This window comes from Pelophylax lessonae, assembly GCF_965119305.1.
Source record: "Pelophylax lessonae genome assembly, chromosome: 4".
Lineage (NCBI taxonomy): Eukaryota > Metazoa > Chordata > Amphibia > Anura > Ranidae > Pelophylax > Pelophylax lessonae.
Window position 1 is genome coordinate 676,831,273 of NC_138771.1, and position 13,154 is coordinate 676,844,426.

At 47.9% G+C, this 13,154-nt stretch overlaps 1 protein-coding gene and 1 long non-coding RNA gene across 2 annotated transcripts in view; one reads left to right on the top strand and one right to left on the bottom strand.

Annotated features, from left to right (window-relative positions):
• The window catches only part of LOC309553727, a 208,954-nt gene that overhangs the window by 83,193 nt on the left and 112,607 nt on the right, over positions 1–13,154 (bottom strand). The gene's annotated exons all lie outside the window — the stretch shown is intronic.
• LOC309553722 (E3 ubiquitin-protein ligase TRIM39-like) lies at positions 4,545–6,343 on the top strand. Its single transcript, XM_082255099.1, has one exon. It carries the CDS (start codon positions 4,576–4,578, stop codon positions 6,145–6,147), a length of 1,572 nt encoding a protein of 523 aa, XP_082111225.1. The 5' UTR covers positions 4,545–4,575; the 3' UTR covers positions 6,148–6,343.

A 13,154-nucleotide genomic window follows, 5' to 3' on the forward strand; every position in this document is an offset into this window, starting at 1 on the left:
GTGTTCCTGGTCTTGCTTGTCAGTGTTCTTGGTCCACTACTGCTGTCCCCAAAAGCCCTTTTAAGGGCTGGTAATTGAGTTTTTTCTTTTATATATATATATATATATATATATATCATATATATATATATGTGATTGGCGGACAAACGGATCCTCACCTTCCTGACACAACACAACGTCCTCAACAGAAGTCAGGCAGGGTTCATGCCAAACCATCGCACTACAGACCACATCTACACCCTGCACAGTCTGATCAAGAACCACGTCCACAATACAAGACATGGGAAGATATTCGCCTGTTTTGTGGACTTTAAGAAGGCATTTGACTCAGTGTGGCACCCAGGCTTGTTCCTCAAACTATTGGAAAGTGGAATAGGAGGGAAAACATATGATGTCATCAAGAGTTCATATACTGAGAACAGCTGCAGCGTAAAGGTGAATGGGAAAAGAACAGAGCACTTCCGGCAGGCCAGAGGAGTCAGACAGGGCTGCAGTCTAAGTCCAACCCTCTTCAACATCTACATCAATGAACTGGCTGCAGCTCTAGAATCCTCTCCAGCACCTGGACTGACTCTGCATGACACTGAGGTGAAGTTCCTGCTCTATGCAGATGACCTCCTACTTCTGTCACCAACAGAGAAAGGCCTACAAGACAGCCTGGAAGTGCTGGAGAAATACAGTGCCACATGGGCACTACCCATCAACCCAAAGAAAACAAAAATCATGGTCTTCCAAAGAAAGAACACAAAGAGCCCTTCATTTACACTAAACAGCCGCACTCTTGAGGAAACTAACAGCTACACCTACCTCGGCCTAGAAATCAACCAATCAGGAAGTTTCAAGCCAGCCATAGAAGCACTAAAAGACACGCAGAGCCTTCTATGCCATCAGGAGACAGCTGTATCACCTAAAACCCCCAGTGAAAGTCTGGCTTAGAATCTTTGATAGCGTCATCACCCCAATCCTTCTTTACGGCAGTGAGATTTGGGGTCCTGTCACCTACCCAGACCAATCCAAATGGGACTCCAGCCCGACAGAAACATTCCATCTGGAATTCTGCAAGCACCTCCTCCAAGTCCACCGGAGCACCTCTAACAGTGCCTGCCGGTCTGAGCTGGGCAGATTTCCCTTACTTCTTGCAATACAGAAGAGGGCGCTATCATTCTGGGACCATCTACACAACAGCAGTCCCGACTCGTACCATCATAAGGCCCTACTGACCAATAAGAACCAGCCCAAGCCTGGCGGTCTGCAACAACTTATCAGCGCCTTGCCCATCCCAAACCCCCAACAGTCTTGCCTGACAAAACCACAAATAAAAAACATAACAAATTATTCCGAAGAAAAATATGTTGAAGAATGGAGAAATGAAATTACAAACTCGAAGAAACTAACTGTTTACCAGTCACTGCAGAGAGACTACAAACTGCCCCATACCTGGAGGTGCTACAAGAGCCCACAGACAGACAGACCTTGAGCCTGTACAGACTGAGCGCCCACAGACAGACAGACCCTGAGCCTGTACAGACTGAGCGCCCACAGACAGACAGACCCTGAGCCTGTACAGACTGAGCGCCCACAGACAGACAGACCCTGAGCCTGTACAGACTGAGCGCCCACAGACAGACAGACCCTGAGCCTGTACAGACTGAGCGCCCACAGACAGACAGACCCTGAGCCTGTACAGACTGAGCGCCCACAGACAGACAGACCCTGAGCCTGTACAGACTGAGCGCCCACAGACAGACAGACCCTGAGCCTGTACAGACTGAGCGCCCACAGACAGACAGACCCTGAGCCTGTACAGACTGAGCGCCCACAGACAGACAGACCCTGAGCCTGTACAGACTGAGCGCCCACAGCCTGGAAATGGAATTAGGACGGCACAGACAGACCTACAAGCCCAGGGAGAGCAGATTGTGCCAGCAATGTGACCAGGGGGTCCTGGAGGACGAGGACCACTTCCTGCTACAGTGCTCTAAGTACTCATCAGTGAGGGACACTCACTTCCAGAGACTCTCCGCTCTCATCCCGGACTTCAATTCTCTAGAAGAGAAGAGGAAACTCCAAATCCTACTGGGAGAAGAGGAGCCAATGGTGAGAATAGCTGCACAATATGTGACAGCGTGTCACAGACTGAGAGGGACATGAAAAACTGAGGACTTAAAAATCCTTTAAATAGACTCACCCCCCATTCCCCTTCATATTACCCATTACCCCCCCCCCCCAAACCAAACTGCTTTGGCAATGCTAAAATGTACTTGGTCCTGCCAATAAAGCTTATTTGAATTTGAATTATATATATATATTGTACACTGCAGTTGCCTGCCCGCTGTGTGTGAGAGGCCACAGACCTACCACAGACTGTACTGTGTGCACACCACACTCATTTCGGGTGGCACAGGCACAGTACCTTGCATTTTAAAAAATATTTATTTTTTCCTCTGTCATAATTGCAGTGAGTGCTGTGTCAGGTCCACAGAGTGCACTGTACCCACTGCAGTGCACTGCCCACCACTGATATATATATACGGTGGCACAGCATCTTGTTGCAAATTGAAAAAAAAAATATTTTTTATTATTGCAGTTGCCTGGGCTGCCAGTGACTGTCAGGTCCACAGAGTGTACTGTGCCCACTGCAGTGCCACTGCCCACCCACCACTGATATATATGGTGGCAGGCATGACTTTTTTTGGATTAGTGTCTGGGGGGGTCTAAAAAGCGTACCTGTGAAGTTTCAGCTTTGTAGCATGTCCAGAACCAGAAAAAAAAGATCATATAGGTGTAAAAGGGGTTCCCACCATCCCTGTTCTACTGAAAAATGATCTTTTTTTCTGGTTCTGGACATGCTACACAGCTGAAACTTCACAGGTACACGTTTTAGACCCCCCAGATGCGAAATCCAAAGAAATTTTTTATTTTTATTTTTTTTTAATTTTTCCAATAATTGTCTCTCTATCAAAAAATTACAATTTTTAAGAACTTTTTTTGTGTGATTCAGTGTCTGGGGGTCTAAAAAGTGTACCTGGTGAAGTTTCAGCTCTGTAGCATGTCCAGAACCAGAAAAAAAATGAGAATTAGGGCTAGGGTTAGGGTTATTTTTAGTGCTTAGGGTTAGACGGTTAGGGTTAGAGGCGTAGGGGTAGGGTTACTGACTCTAACCCTAAGTATCTCACCGTAACCGTAACCCTAGCCCCTAACACTAAACCTAACCCTAACCCTTAAAGCCCAGTTCCTGTCCCATTTTGGTTGGTTCTGGTCTGTTTGCGGTGCGTAAAACGGGGAGTTTGGCCTGTCACTGTGAAGCGGGCGTAACCCTTACACTACCTGATCGATACAACATCATACCTGATCGTATACACACACTGGATGATTTAAAGCACATTATTCCAAACAATTTAGGAATGTTAGGTGATTTATGCCCTTTATGGAATAAAACCCGACTCTGCGTCAACTACGTAATTTTCCATGGGAGTTTTGCCATGGATCCCTCTCCGGCATGCCACAGTCCAGGTGTTTGTCCCCTTGAAACAACTTTTCCATTACTATTGTGGCCAGAAAGAGTCCCTGTGGGTTTTAAAATTCGCCTGCCTATTAAAGTCTATGGCGGTTCGCAATGTTCGCCGGTTCGCGAACATTCGCCGATGTTTGCCGTTCTCGAACGGCGAATTTTATGTTCGCGACATCACTATGTATCGGTGGCTCTGGTATACCAATGCTGGCAGTGAGGTTTTACAGTGCCGGCGGTGGTATGGTGGACTGGGGGCTGGGTGGCTGCTTCCCCCCCTGGGGCGCAGTGTGTTCCCCTGGGGGCGCCGGAGGGGGGAGTGGGACCAGACCCGGATGACATTGCCCTGGTCCATGGAGACTACCAGAGTGGTGTTCTTTAGCCATGTATGCCATTGCCATGAGCTCCTCTGTGGACCATGTCGACTGTTTAGCATTGTTATATGTTATCTTTCATTGCAGATGTTAACTGTACGCATCTTTGTGTATTTTTTCTTTTCTCACGAAAAATTTATAAACATATTGAAATCTAAAATGTTGTTGCCCTTCCATGTGCCCCTTACTGCAAAGACCAGTTATAGGTTGGGGGGTTCCCACTTATTCTTTGTACAGTTGGATGAATTGGGTGCGGGGAAGCACTGGATGCCCTCAACTACCATTGTGCTCTTGCTGGGTGTCAAGTCTGTCCCTGTGCCTTTAAGGAGGGGTGGGGGCTCCCTCCAGGCATACCACTGCTATATGTGCCCCAACTTGGGGGAGTCTGGAAATGATAGAGTTAGGACTGCAGTACACAGAGGAGTCTGGGGGAGGAACTGCGACTTCCACATAGATTGCAAATGTGTGCAACTAAACCCTCTGCTGTTATTGTGAATTGATAGACGGACAATCTGGTTGTTTTACAGGCTGGTTGGTCAGTGTGCTGGGAAATCTTCTGTTTGTGATGTGTAGGAGGATGTCACCCCTCCCCCCTCCCAATGCATTCCTCTCCGGTGTCACCCCTCCCCCCTCCCAATGCATTCCTCTCCGGGGTCAGAGACTTTCAGTTTCGTTTCTCTTCTGCTGTCAGCGATGGCGTCTGCAGATCTGAGAGCTGAGCTGGAATGTTCCGTCTGTCTGAACATTTATACAGATCCTGTAACCCTGAGATGTGGACACAACTTCTGCCGGGTCTGTATTGATGGTGTGCTGGATACACAGGAGGGGTCTGGAGGATATTCCTGTCCTGAATGCAGAGAGAAGTTTCCGGATCGTCCTGCACTGCACAGGAACATAACACTACGTAACATAGCAGAGACTTTCCTGTCTGCTCAGCCAGATCAAGAGGAGTCCGGGGTCTTCTGTACTCACTGTGTGGACTCTCCTGTACCTGCTGTTAGATCCTGTCTGCTCTGTGAGGTTTCTCTGTGTGATAAACACCTGAGAGTCCACAAAAAGTCCCCAGAACACATCTTATGTGACCCCACCTTGTCCATGGAGAGCAGGAAATGCTCCGTCCATAAGGAAGTGTTGAAGTATTTCTGCACTGAGGATGAGATTTGTATCTGTGTGTCCTGCAGTTTGGCTGGAGAACATCGGGGACACCAGGTGGAGATGTTGGATAAAGCTTCTGAGAAGAAGAAGAAGACACTGAGGAATGTTCTGCAGAAACTTCTGACAAAGAGAGAGGAGACGGAGGAAAGAGTCCAGAGTCTGGAGGAGCACAGGAGGAAAGTAGAAGAAGAAGCAGCTGGTGACACCGAGAGAGTCACTGCCCTGTTTATAGATCTCAGGAGACGTCTGGAAGATCTGGAGAAGAGAGTCCTGAGGGAGATCTCCGGGCGGGCAGAGCGGATCTCCATCTCCATCCGGGATCTGGAAATAAAGAAGGAGGAGCTGTCCAGGAAGATGGTGGACATTGAGGAGCTGTGTAACATGACGGATCCACTGACTGTCTTACAGGAATCAGACACAGGTGACTTGTGTGATACTGAGGATGGAGATAATGAGGACAGAGAGAGACATGAGGAACTCCTCCATGATGGAGGGGGTCTGGGTGTGGCGGGGGTCTTACACACAGGTTTATCTGATATAATAAGAGAGGTAAATGTATATTTCTATATACAGGGAGCTGCAGACATATTACTGGATGGAAACACAGCTTATAATGATCTACAGATATCAGATGACAGGAAAACTGTATCCAGGTCAGATATAGACCAGAATCACCCAGAAACACCGGAGAGATTCCAGTATTATCCTCAGGTGATGAGCAGTCAGAGTTTCTCCTCAGGGAGACATTACTGGGATGTGGATGTCGGGGGGTCAGATGAATGGAGAGTCGGGATGTGTTACCCCAGTATAGACAGGAGAGGGGAGGAGTCAGGGATTGGAAATAATAAGAAGTCCTGGGGATTGGAGGGGTATAATAATAAGTATTGGGTGATACATGACAGTAAAGGGACCTCCTTACCCCCCAATCCCTCCAGTAACAGAGTCAGGATAGATCTGGTTTATGAGGCCGGGCGGATCTCCTTTTATGATCTGTGTGACCCGATCCGACACCTCCACACCTTCACCACCACCTTCACTGAGCCCCTCCATGCTGGGTTATATGTATGGAGAGGTTGTATAAAGATATGTGGGGGGAGGCGGGAGATGTGAGAACTCCGCCCACAGTCTGGTGACATCACAGGGACGGGCGGGGGGATTGGTTCATTGATCAGCCAATGATTGGAGGAAGTGGTGACTCCTGGGAGAAGTATGATGGCTGCCATTGCAGGCCTCCCTCTGAAAATGCTAGTTCCCTGGCTGTGTGTAATGTAAGAACATATAAAGTGATAGTAAAGAGAAAATAAAAAATGACAGATATGACGGCGTCTGTCACTGACATGAACACCGCAGTCTTTGTTTCTCCGAGTCCCCCTGTAACTTCCTTCTTTTACCTGTTGGTTCCCAACTTCCTATAACAGACCAATCTGTCCAGCAGAAGTGGCAGTTAGAGGGTTGGGACAAACCATTTACCACTGACAGGGGTGCTGACAATGATCAGCTTTTAGTCATTGATGGAAAACCTTTATCCCAAATGGAGACACAAATGTTGGTGTAACATTTATAAAGTGTTATCTGGAGTTCTGCTTTCATTTGTTAGTCACTTATGTAAAGTCCATCTAAATCTACGAATCCATCCAACACCCCCCTCTCCAGACAATGCTGCTGTCCAAGGGGGGTCTCCACTGCCCCTCCCCCATAGATAGAGGAGCCACCCTAAGACAGGAAGTGTGTTACTGGCAGGATCACCAGGGGAAAATAAAGGGAAAAATAGAAGACTAATACAGTCACCACATCTAAGGATTGGTAAGATCCAATATATCTTATTTTTGTTTTAGGATGTAATATCCCTTTAAATCTCCAACCCGGAACAAGCATGCTGGGAATAAGAATCAGAATTCCTTCTCTCTATACTTGTTCCGGGTCAGAGACTGAGACAGTATCAGCATGACAGCCAAGTAACTAGCATTCTCACATGGAGAGTAATGGTAACAATGGCAGCCCCCATGATTCTCCCATGACAGCCAGGGAACTAGCATTCTCACATGGAGAGTAATGGTAACAATGGCAGCCCCCATGATTCTCCCATGACAGCCAGGGAACTAGCATTCTCACATGGAGAGTAATGGTAACAATGGCAGCCCCCATGATTCTCCCATGACAGCCAGGGAACTAGCATTCTCACATGGAGAGTAATGGTAACAATGGCAGCCCCCATGATTCTCCCATGACAGCCAGGGAACTAGCATTCTCACATGGAGAGTAATGGTAACCATGGCAGCCCCCATGATTCTCCCATGACAGCCAGGTAACTAGCATTCTCACAAGGAGAGTAATGGTAACCATGGCAGCCCCCATGATTCTCCCATGACAGCCAGGGAACTAGCATTCTCACAAGGAGAGTAATGGTAACCATGGCAGCCCCCATGATTCTCCCATGACAGCCAGGGAACTAGCATTCTCACAAGGAGAGTAATGGTAACAATGGCAGCTCCCATGATTCTCTCATGACAGCCAGGGAACTAGCATTTTCACAAGGAGAGTAATGGTAACAAAGGAAGCCCCCATGATTCTCCAATGACAGCCAGGGAACTAGCATTCTCACAAGGAGAGTAATGGTAACAAAGGAAGCCCCCATGATTCTCCAATGACAGCCAGGGAACTAGCATTTTCACAAGGAGAGTAATGGTAACAATGGCAGCCCCCATGATTCTCCCATGACAGCCAGGGAACTAGCATTCTCACAAGGAGAGTTCATCAATGGCCGCTCCCATGATTCTCCCATGACCGGTGCCCTTTATATATAATAAATGGGATTTATGATGATCTCCTTCCAGGGACAGTCCCGGGATTTGGAGGATTCTCCCGGGAAATGTTGCTGATTTTATGAATAATTCTCCATATTTTTCTATTATGATTTATATTACAGAGTCAGTTCACCTTCATGGTAATAATAATCGGTGACGGATATTTTATTCCTCATTTTCCTCTTTCTATCGATGTCGGCAGTTTTCAGTCCTGGAAATTCACATCTTCATTAAATCTTTCTTTTAATATAAAATAAAAATCAGTAAAATTCCAGAAATAAATCTGCAGATTGGTGTCTGGATTGTTGTTTTTGGATGCGCTTCAGATCCATTCACAGCTATGTGTGATGTTAGAGGATCCATTCACAGCTATGTGTGAGGTTAGAGGGTCCATTCACAGCTATGTGTGAGGTTAGAGGTCCCATTCACAGCTATGTGTGAGGTTAGAGGGCTCATTCACAGCTATGTGTGAGGTTAGAGGGTCCATTCACAGCTATGTGTGAGGTTAGAGGTCCCATTCACAGCTATGTGTGATGTTAGAGGACCCATTCACAGCTATGTGTGAGGTTAGAGGGTCCATTCACAGCTATGTGTGAGGTTAGAGGTCCCATTCACAGCTATGTGTGAGGTTAGAGGGCTCATTCACAGCTATGTGTGAGGTTAGAGGTCCCATTCACAGCTATGTGTGAGGTTAGAGGTCCCATTCACAGCTATGTGTGAGGTTAGAGGGCTCATTCACAGCTCTGTGTGAGGTTAGAGGACCCATTCACAGCTATGTGTGAGGTTAGAGGATCCATTCACAGCTATGTGTGAGGTTAGAGGTCCCATTCACAGCTACGTGTGAGGTTAGAGGACCCATTCACAGCTATGTGTGAGGTTAGAGGTCCCATTCACAGCTACGTGTGAGGTTAGATGGCCCATTCACAGCTATGTGTGCGGTTAGAGGGCCCATTCACAGCTATGTGTGAGGTTAGAGGACCCATTCACAGCTCTGTGTGAGGTTAGAGGACCCATTCACAGCTATGTTGAGGTTAGAGGGCCCATTCACAGCTATGTGTGAGGTTAGAGGACCCATTCACAGCCATGTGTGAGGTTAGAGGTCCCATTCACAGCTATGTGTGATGTTAGAGGGCCCATTCACAGCTACGTGTGAGGTTAGAGGGTCCATTCACAGCTATGTGTGAGGTTAGAGGACCCATTCACAGCTATGTGTGAGGTTAGAGGGCCCATTCACAGCTATGTGTGAGGTTAGAGGACCCATTCACAGCTATGTGTGATGTTAGAGGGTCCATTCACAGCTATGTGTGAGGTTAGAGGGCCCATTCACAGCCATGTGTGAGGTTAGAGGGCCCATTCACAGCTATGTGTGATGTTAGAGGGCCCATTCACAGCTATGTGTGAGGTTAGAGGGCCCATTCACAGCTATGTGTGAGGTTAGAGGGTCCATTCACAGCTATGTGTGAGGTTAGAGGACCCATTCACAGCCATGTGTGAGGTTAGAGGACCCATTCACAGCTATGTGTGATGTTAGAGGGCCCATTCACAGCTATGTGTGAGGTTAGAGGGCCCATTCACAGCTATGTGTGAGGTTAGAGGACCCATTCACAGCCATGTGTGAGGTTAGAGGGTCCATTCACAGCTCTGTGTGAGGTTAGAGGGCCCATTCACAGCTATGTGTGATGTTAGAGGGCCCATTCACAGCTATGTGTGCGGTTAGAGGGTCCATTCACAGCTATGTGTGAGGTTAGAGGACCCATTCACAGCTATGTGTGAGGTTAGAGGATCCATTCACAGCTATGTGTGAGGTTAGAGGTCCCATTCACAGCTATGTGTGAGGTTAGAGGGTCCATTCACAGCTATGTGTGAGGTTAGAGGGTCCATTCACAGCTATGTGTGAGGTTAGAGGACCCATTCACCGCTATGTGTGAGGTTAGAGGATCCATTCACAGCTATGTGTGAGGTTAGAGGACCCATTCACAGCTATGTGTGAGGTTAGAGGATCCATTCACAGCTATGTGTGAGGTTAGAGGTCCCATTCACAGCCATGTGTGAGGTTAGAGGGTCCATTCACAGCTATGTGTGAGGTTAGAGGGTCCATTCACAGCTATGTGTGAGGTTAGAGGGCCCATTCACAGCTATGTGTGAGGTTCGAGGGCCCATTCACAGCTATGTGTGAGGTTAGAGGGTCCATTCACAGCTATGTGTGAGGTTAGAGGGTCCATTCACAGCTATGTGTGAGGTTAGAGGACCCATTCACAGCTATGTGTGAGGTTAGAAGATCCATTCACAGCTATGTGTGAGGTTAGAGGAACCATTCACAGCTATGTGTGAGGTTAGAGGGTCCATTCACAGCTATGTGTGAGGTTAGAGGGTCCATTCACAGCTATGTGTGAGGTTAGAGGACCCATTCACAGCTATGTGTGAGGTTAGAAGATCCATTCACAGCTATGTGTGAGGTTAGAGGGCCCATTCACAGCTATGTGTGAGGTTAGAGGGCCCATTCACAGCTATGTGTGAGGTTAGAGGGCCCATTCACAGCTATGTGTGAGGTTAGAGGACCCATTCACAGCTATGTGTGAGGTTAGAGGGCCCATTCACAGCTATGTGTGAGGTTAGAGGACCCATTCACAGCTATGTTGAGGTTAGAGGGCCCATTCACAGCTACGTGTGAGGTTAGAGGGTTCATTCACAGCTATGTGTGAGGTTAGAGGGCCCATTCACAGCCATGTGTGAGGTTAGAGGGCCCATTCACAGCTACGTGTGAGGTTAGAGGGCCCATTCACAGCTATGTGTGAGGTTAGAGGACCCATTCACAGCTATGTGTGAGGTTAGAGGACCCATTCACAGCTATGTGTGAGGTTAGAGGGCCCATTCACAGCTATGTGTGAGGTTAGAGGGCCCATTCACAGCCATGTGTGAGGTTAGAGGGCCCATTCACAGCTATGTGTGAGGTTAGAGGATCCATTCACAGCTATGTGTGAGGTTAGAGGGTCCATTCACAGCTATGTGTGAGGTTAGAGGGCCCATTCACAGCTATGTGTGAGGTTAGAGGGCCCATTCACAGCCATGTGTGAGGTTAGAGGGCCCATTCACAGCTATGTGTGAGGTTAGAGGGCCCATTCACAGCTATGTGTGAGGTTAGAGGGCCCATTCACAGCTATGTGTGAGGTTAGAGGACCCATTCACAGCTATGTGTGAGGTTAGAGGGCCCATTCACAGCTATGTGTGAGGTTAGAGGACCCATTCACAGCTATGTGTGAGGTTAGAGGGCCCATTCACAGCTATGTGTGATGTTAGAGGGTCCATTCACAGCTATGTGTGAGGTTAGAGGGTCCATTCACAGCTATGTGTGATGTTAGAGGAACCATTCACAGCTATGTGTGAGGTTAGAGGGTCCATTCACAGCTATGTGTGAGGTTAGAGGGCCCATTCACAGCTATGTGTGAGGTTAGAGGACCCATTCACAGCTATGTGTGAGGTTAGAGGGTCCATTCACAGCTATGTGTGAGGTTAGAGGTCCCATTCACAGCTATGTGTGAGGTTAGAGGTCCCATTCACAGCTATGTGTGAGGTTAGAGGTCCCATTCACAGCTATGTGTGAGGTTAGAGGATCCATTCACAGCTATGTGTGAGGTTAGAGGGCCCATTCACAGCTATGTGTGAGGTTAGAGGAACCATTCACAGCTATGTGTGAGGTTAGAGGACCCATTCACAGCTCTGTGTGAGGTTAGAGGACCCATTCACAGCTATGTTGAGGTTAGAGGGCCCATTCACAGCTATGTGTGAGGTTAGAGGGTCCATTCACAGCTATGTGTGAGGTTAGATGGCCCATTCACAGCTATGTGTGAGGTTAGAAGATCCATTCACAGCTATGTGTGAGGTTAGAGGGCCCATTCACAGCTATGTGTGAGGTTAGAGGACCCATTCACAGCTATGTGTGAGGTTAGAGGACCCATTCACAGCCATGTGTGAGGTTAGAGGACCCATTCACAGCTATGTGTGAGGTTAGAGGGCCCATTCACAGCTATGTGTGAGGTTAGAGGACCCATTCACAGCCATGTGTGAGGTTAGAGGGCCCATTCACAGCTATGTGTGATGTTAGAGGGCCCATTCACAGCTATGTGTGAGGTTAGAGGGCCCATTCACAGCTATGTGTGAGGTTAGAGGATCCATTCACAGCCATGTGTGAGGTTAGAGGGCCCATTCACAGCTATGTGTGAGGTTAGAGGGTTCATTCACAGCTCTGTGTGAGGTTAGAGGGCCCATTCACAGCTATGTGTGATGTTAGAGGGTCCATTCACAGCTATGTGTGAGGTTAGAAGATCCATTCACAGCTATGTGTGAGGTTAGAGGGCCCATTCACAGCTATGTGTGAGGTTAGAGGGCCCATTCACAGCTATGTGTGATGTTAGAGGGCCCATTCACAGCTACGTGTGAGGTTAGAGGGTCCATTCACAGCTATGTGTGAGGTTAGAGGGTCCATTCACAGCTATGTGTGAGGTTAGAGGGCCCATTCACAGCTATGTGTGAGGTTAGAAGATCCATTCACATCTATGTGTGAGGTTAGAGGACCCATTCACAGCTATGTGTGAGGTTAGAGGGTCCATTCACAGCTATGTGTGAGGTTAGAGGACCCATTCACAGCTATGTGTGAGGTTAGAGGACCCATTCACAGCTATGTGTGAGGTTAGAGGGTCCATTCACAGCTATGTGTGAGGTTAGAGGACCCATTCACAGCTATGTGTGAGGTTAGAAGATCCATTCACAGCTATGTGTGAGGTTAGAGGGTCCATTCACAGCTATGTGTGAGGTTAGAGGACCCATTCACAGCTATGTGTGAGGTTAGAAGATCCATTCACAGCTATGTGTGAGGTTAGAGGGCCCATTCACAGCTATGTGTGAGGTTAGAGGGCCCATTCACAGCTATGTGTGAGGTTAGAGGACCCATTCACAGCTATGTTGAGGTTAGAGGGCCCATTCACAGCTACGTGTGAGGTTAGAGGGTTCATTCACAGCTATGTGTGAGGTTAGAGGGCCCATTCACAGCTATGTGTGAGGTTAGAGGGCCCATTCACAGCTATGTGTGAGGTTAGAGGGCCCATTCACAGCTACGTGTGAGGTTAGAGGGCCCATTCACAGCTATGTGTGAGGTTAGAGGGCCCATTCACAGCTATGTGTGAGGTTAGAGGACCCATTCACAGCTATGTGTGAGGTTAGAGGGCCCATTCACAGCTATGTGTGAGGTTAGAGGGTCCATTCACAGCTATGTGTGAGGTTAGAGGGTCCATTCACAGTCATGTGTGAGGTTAGAGG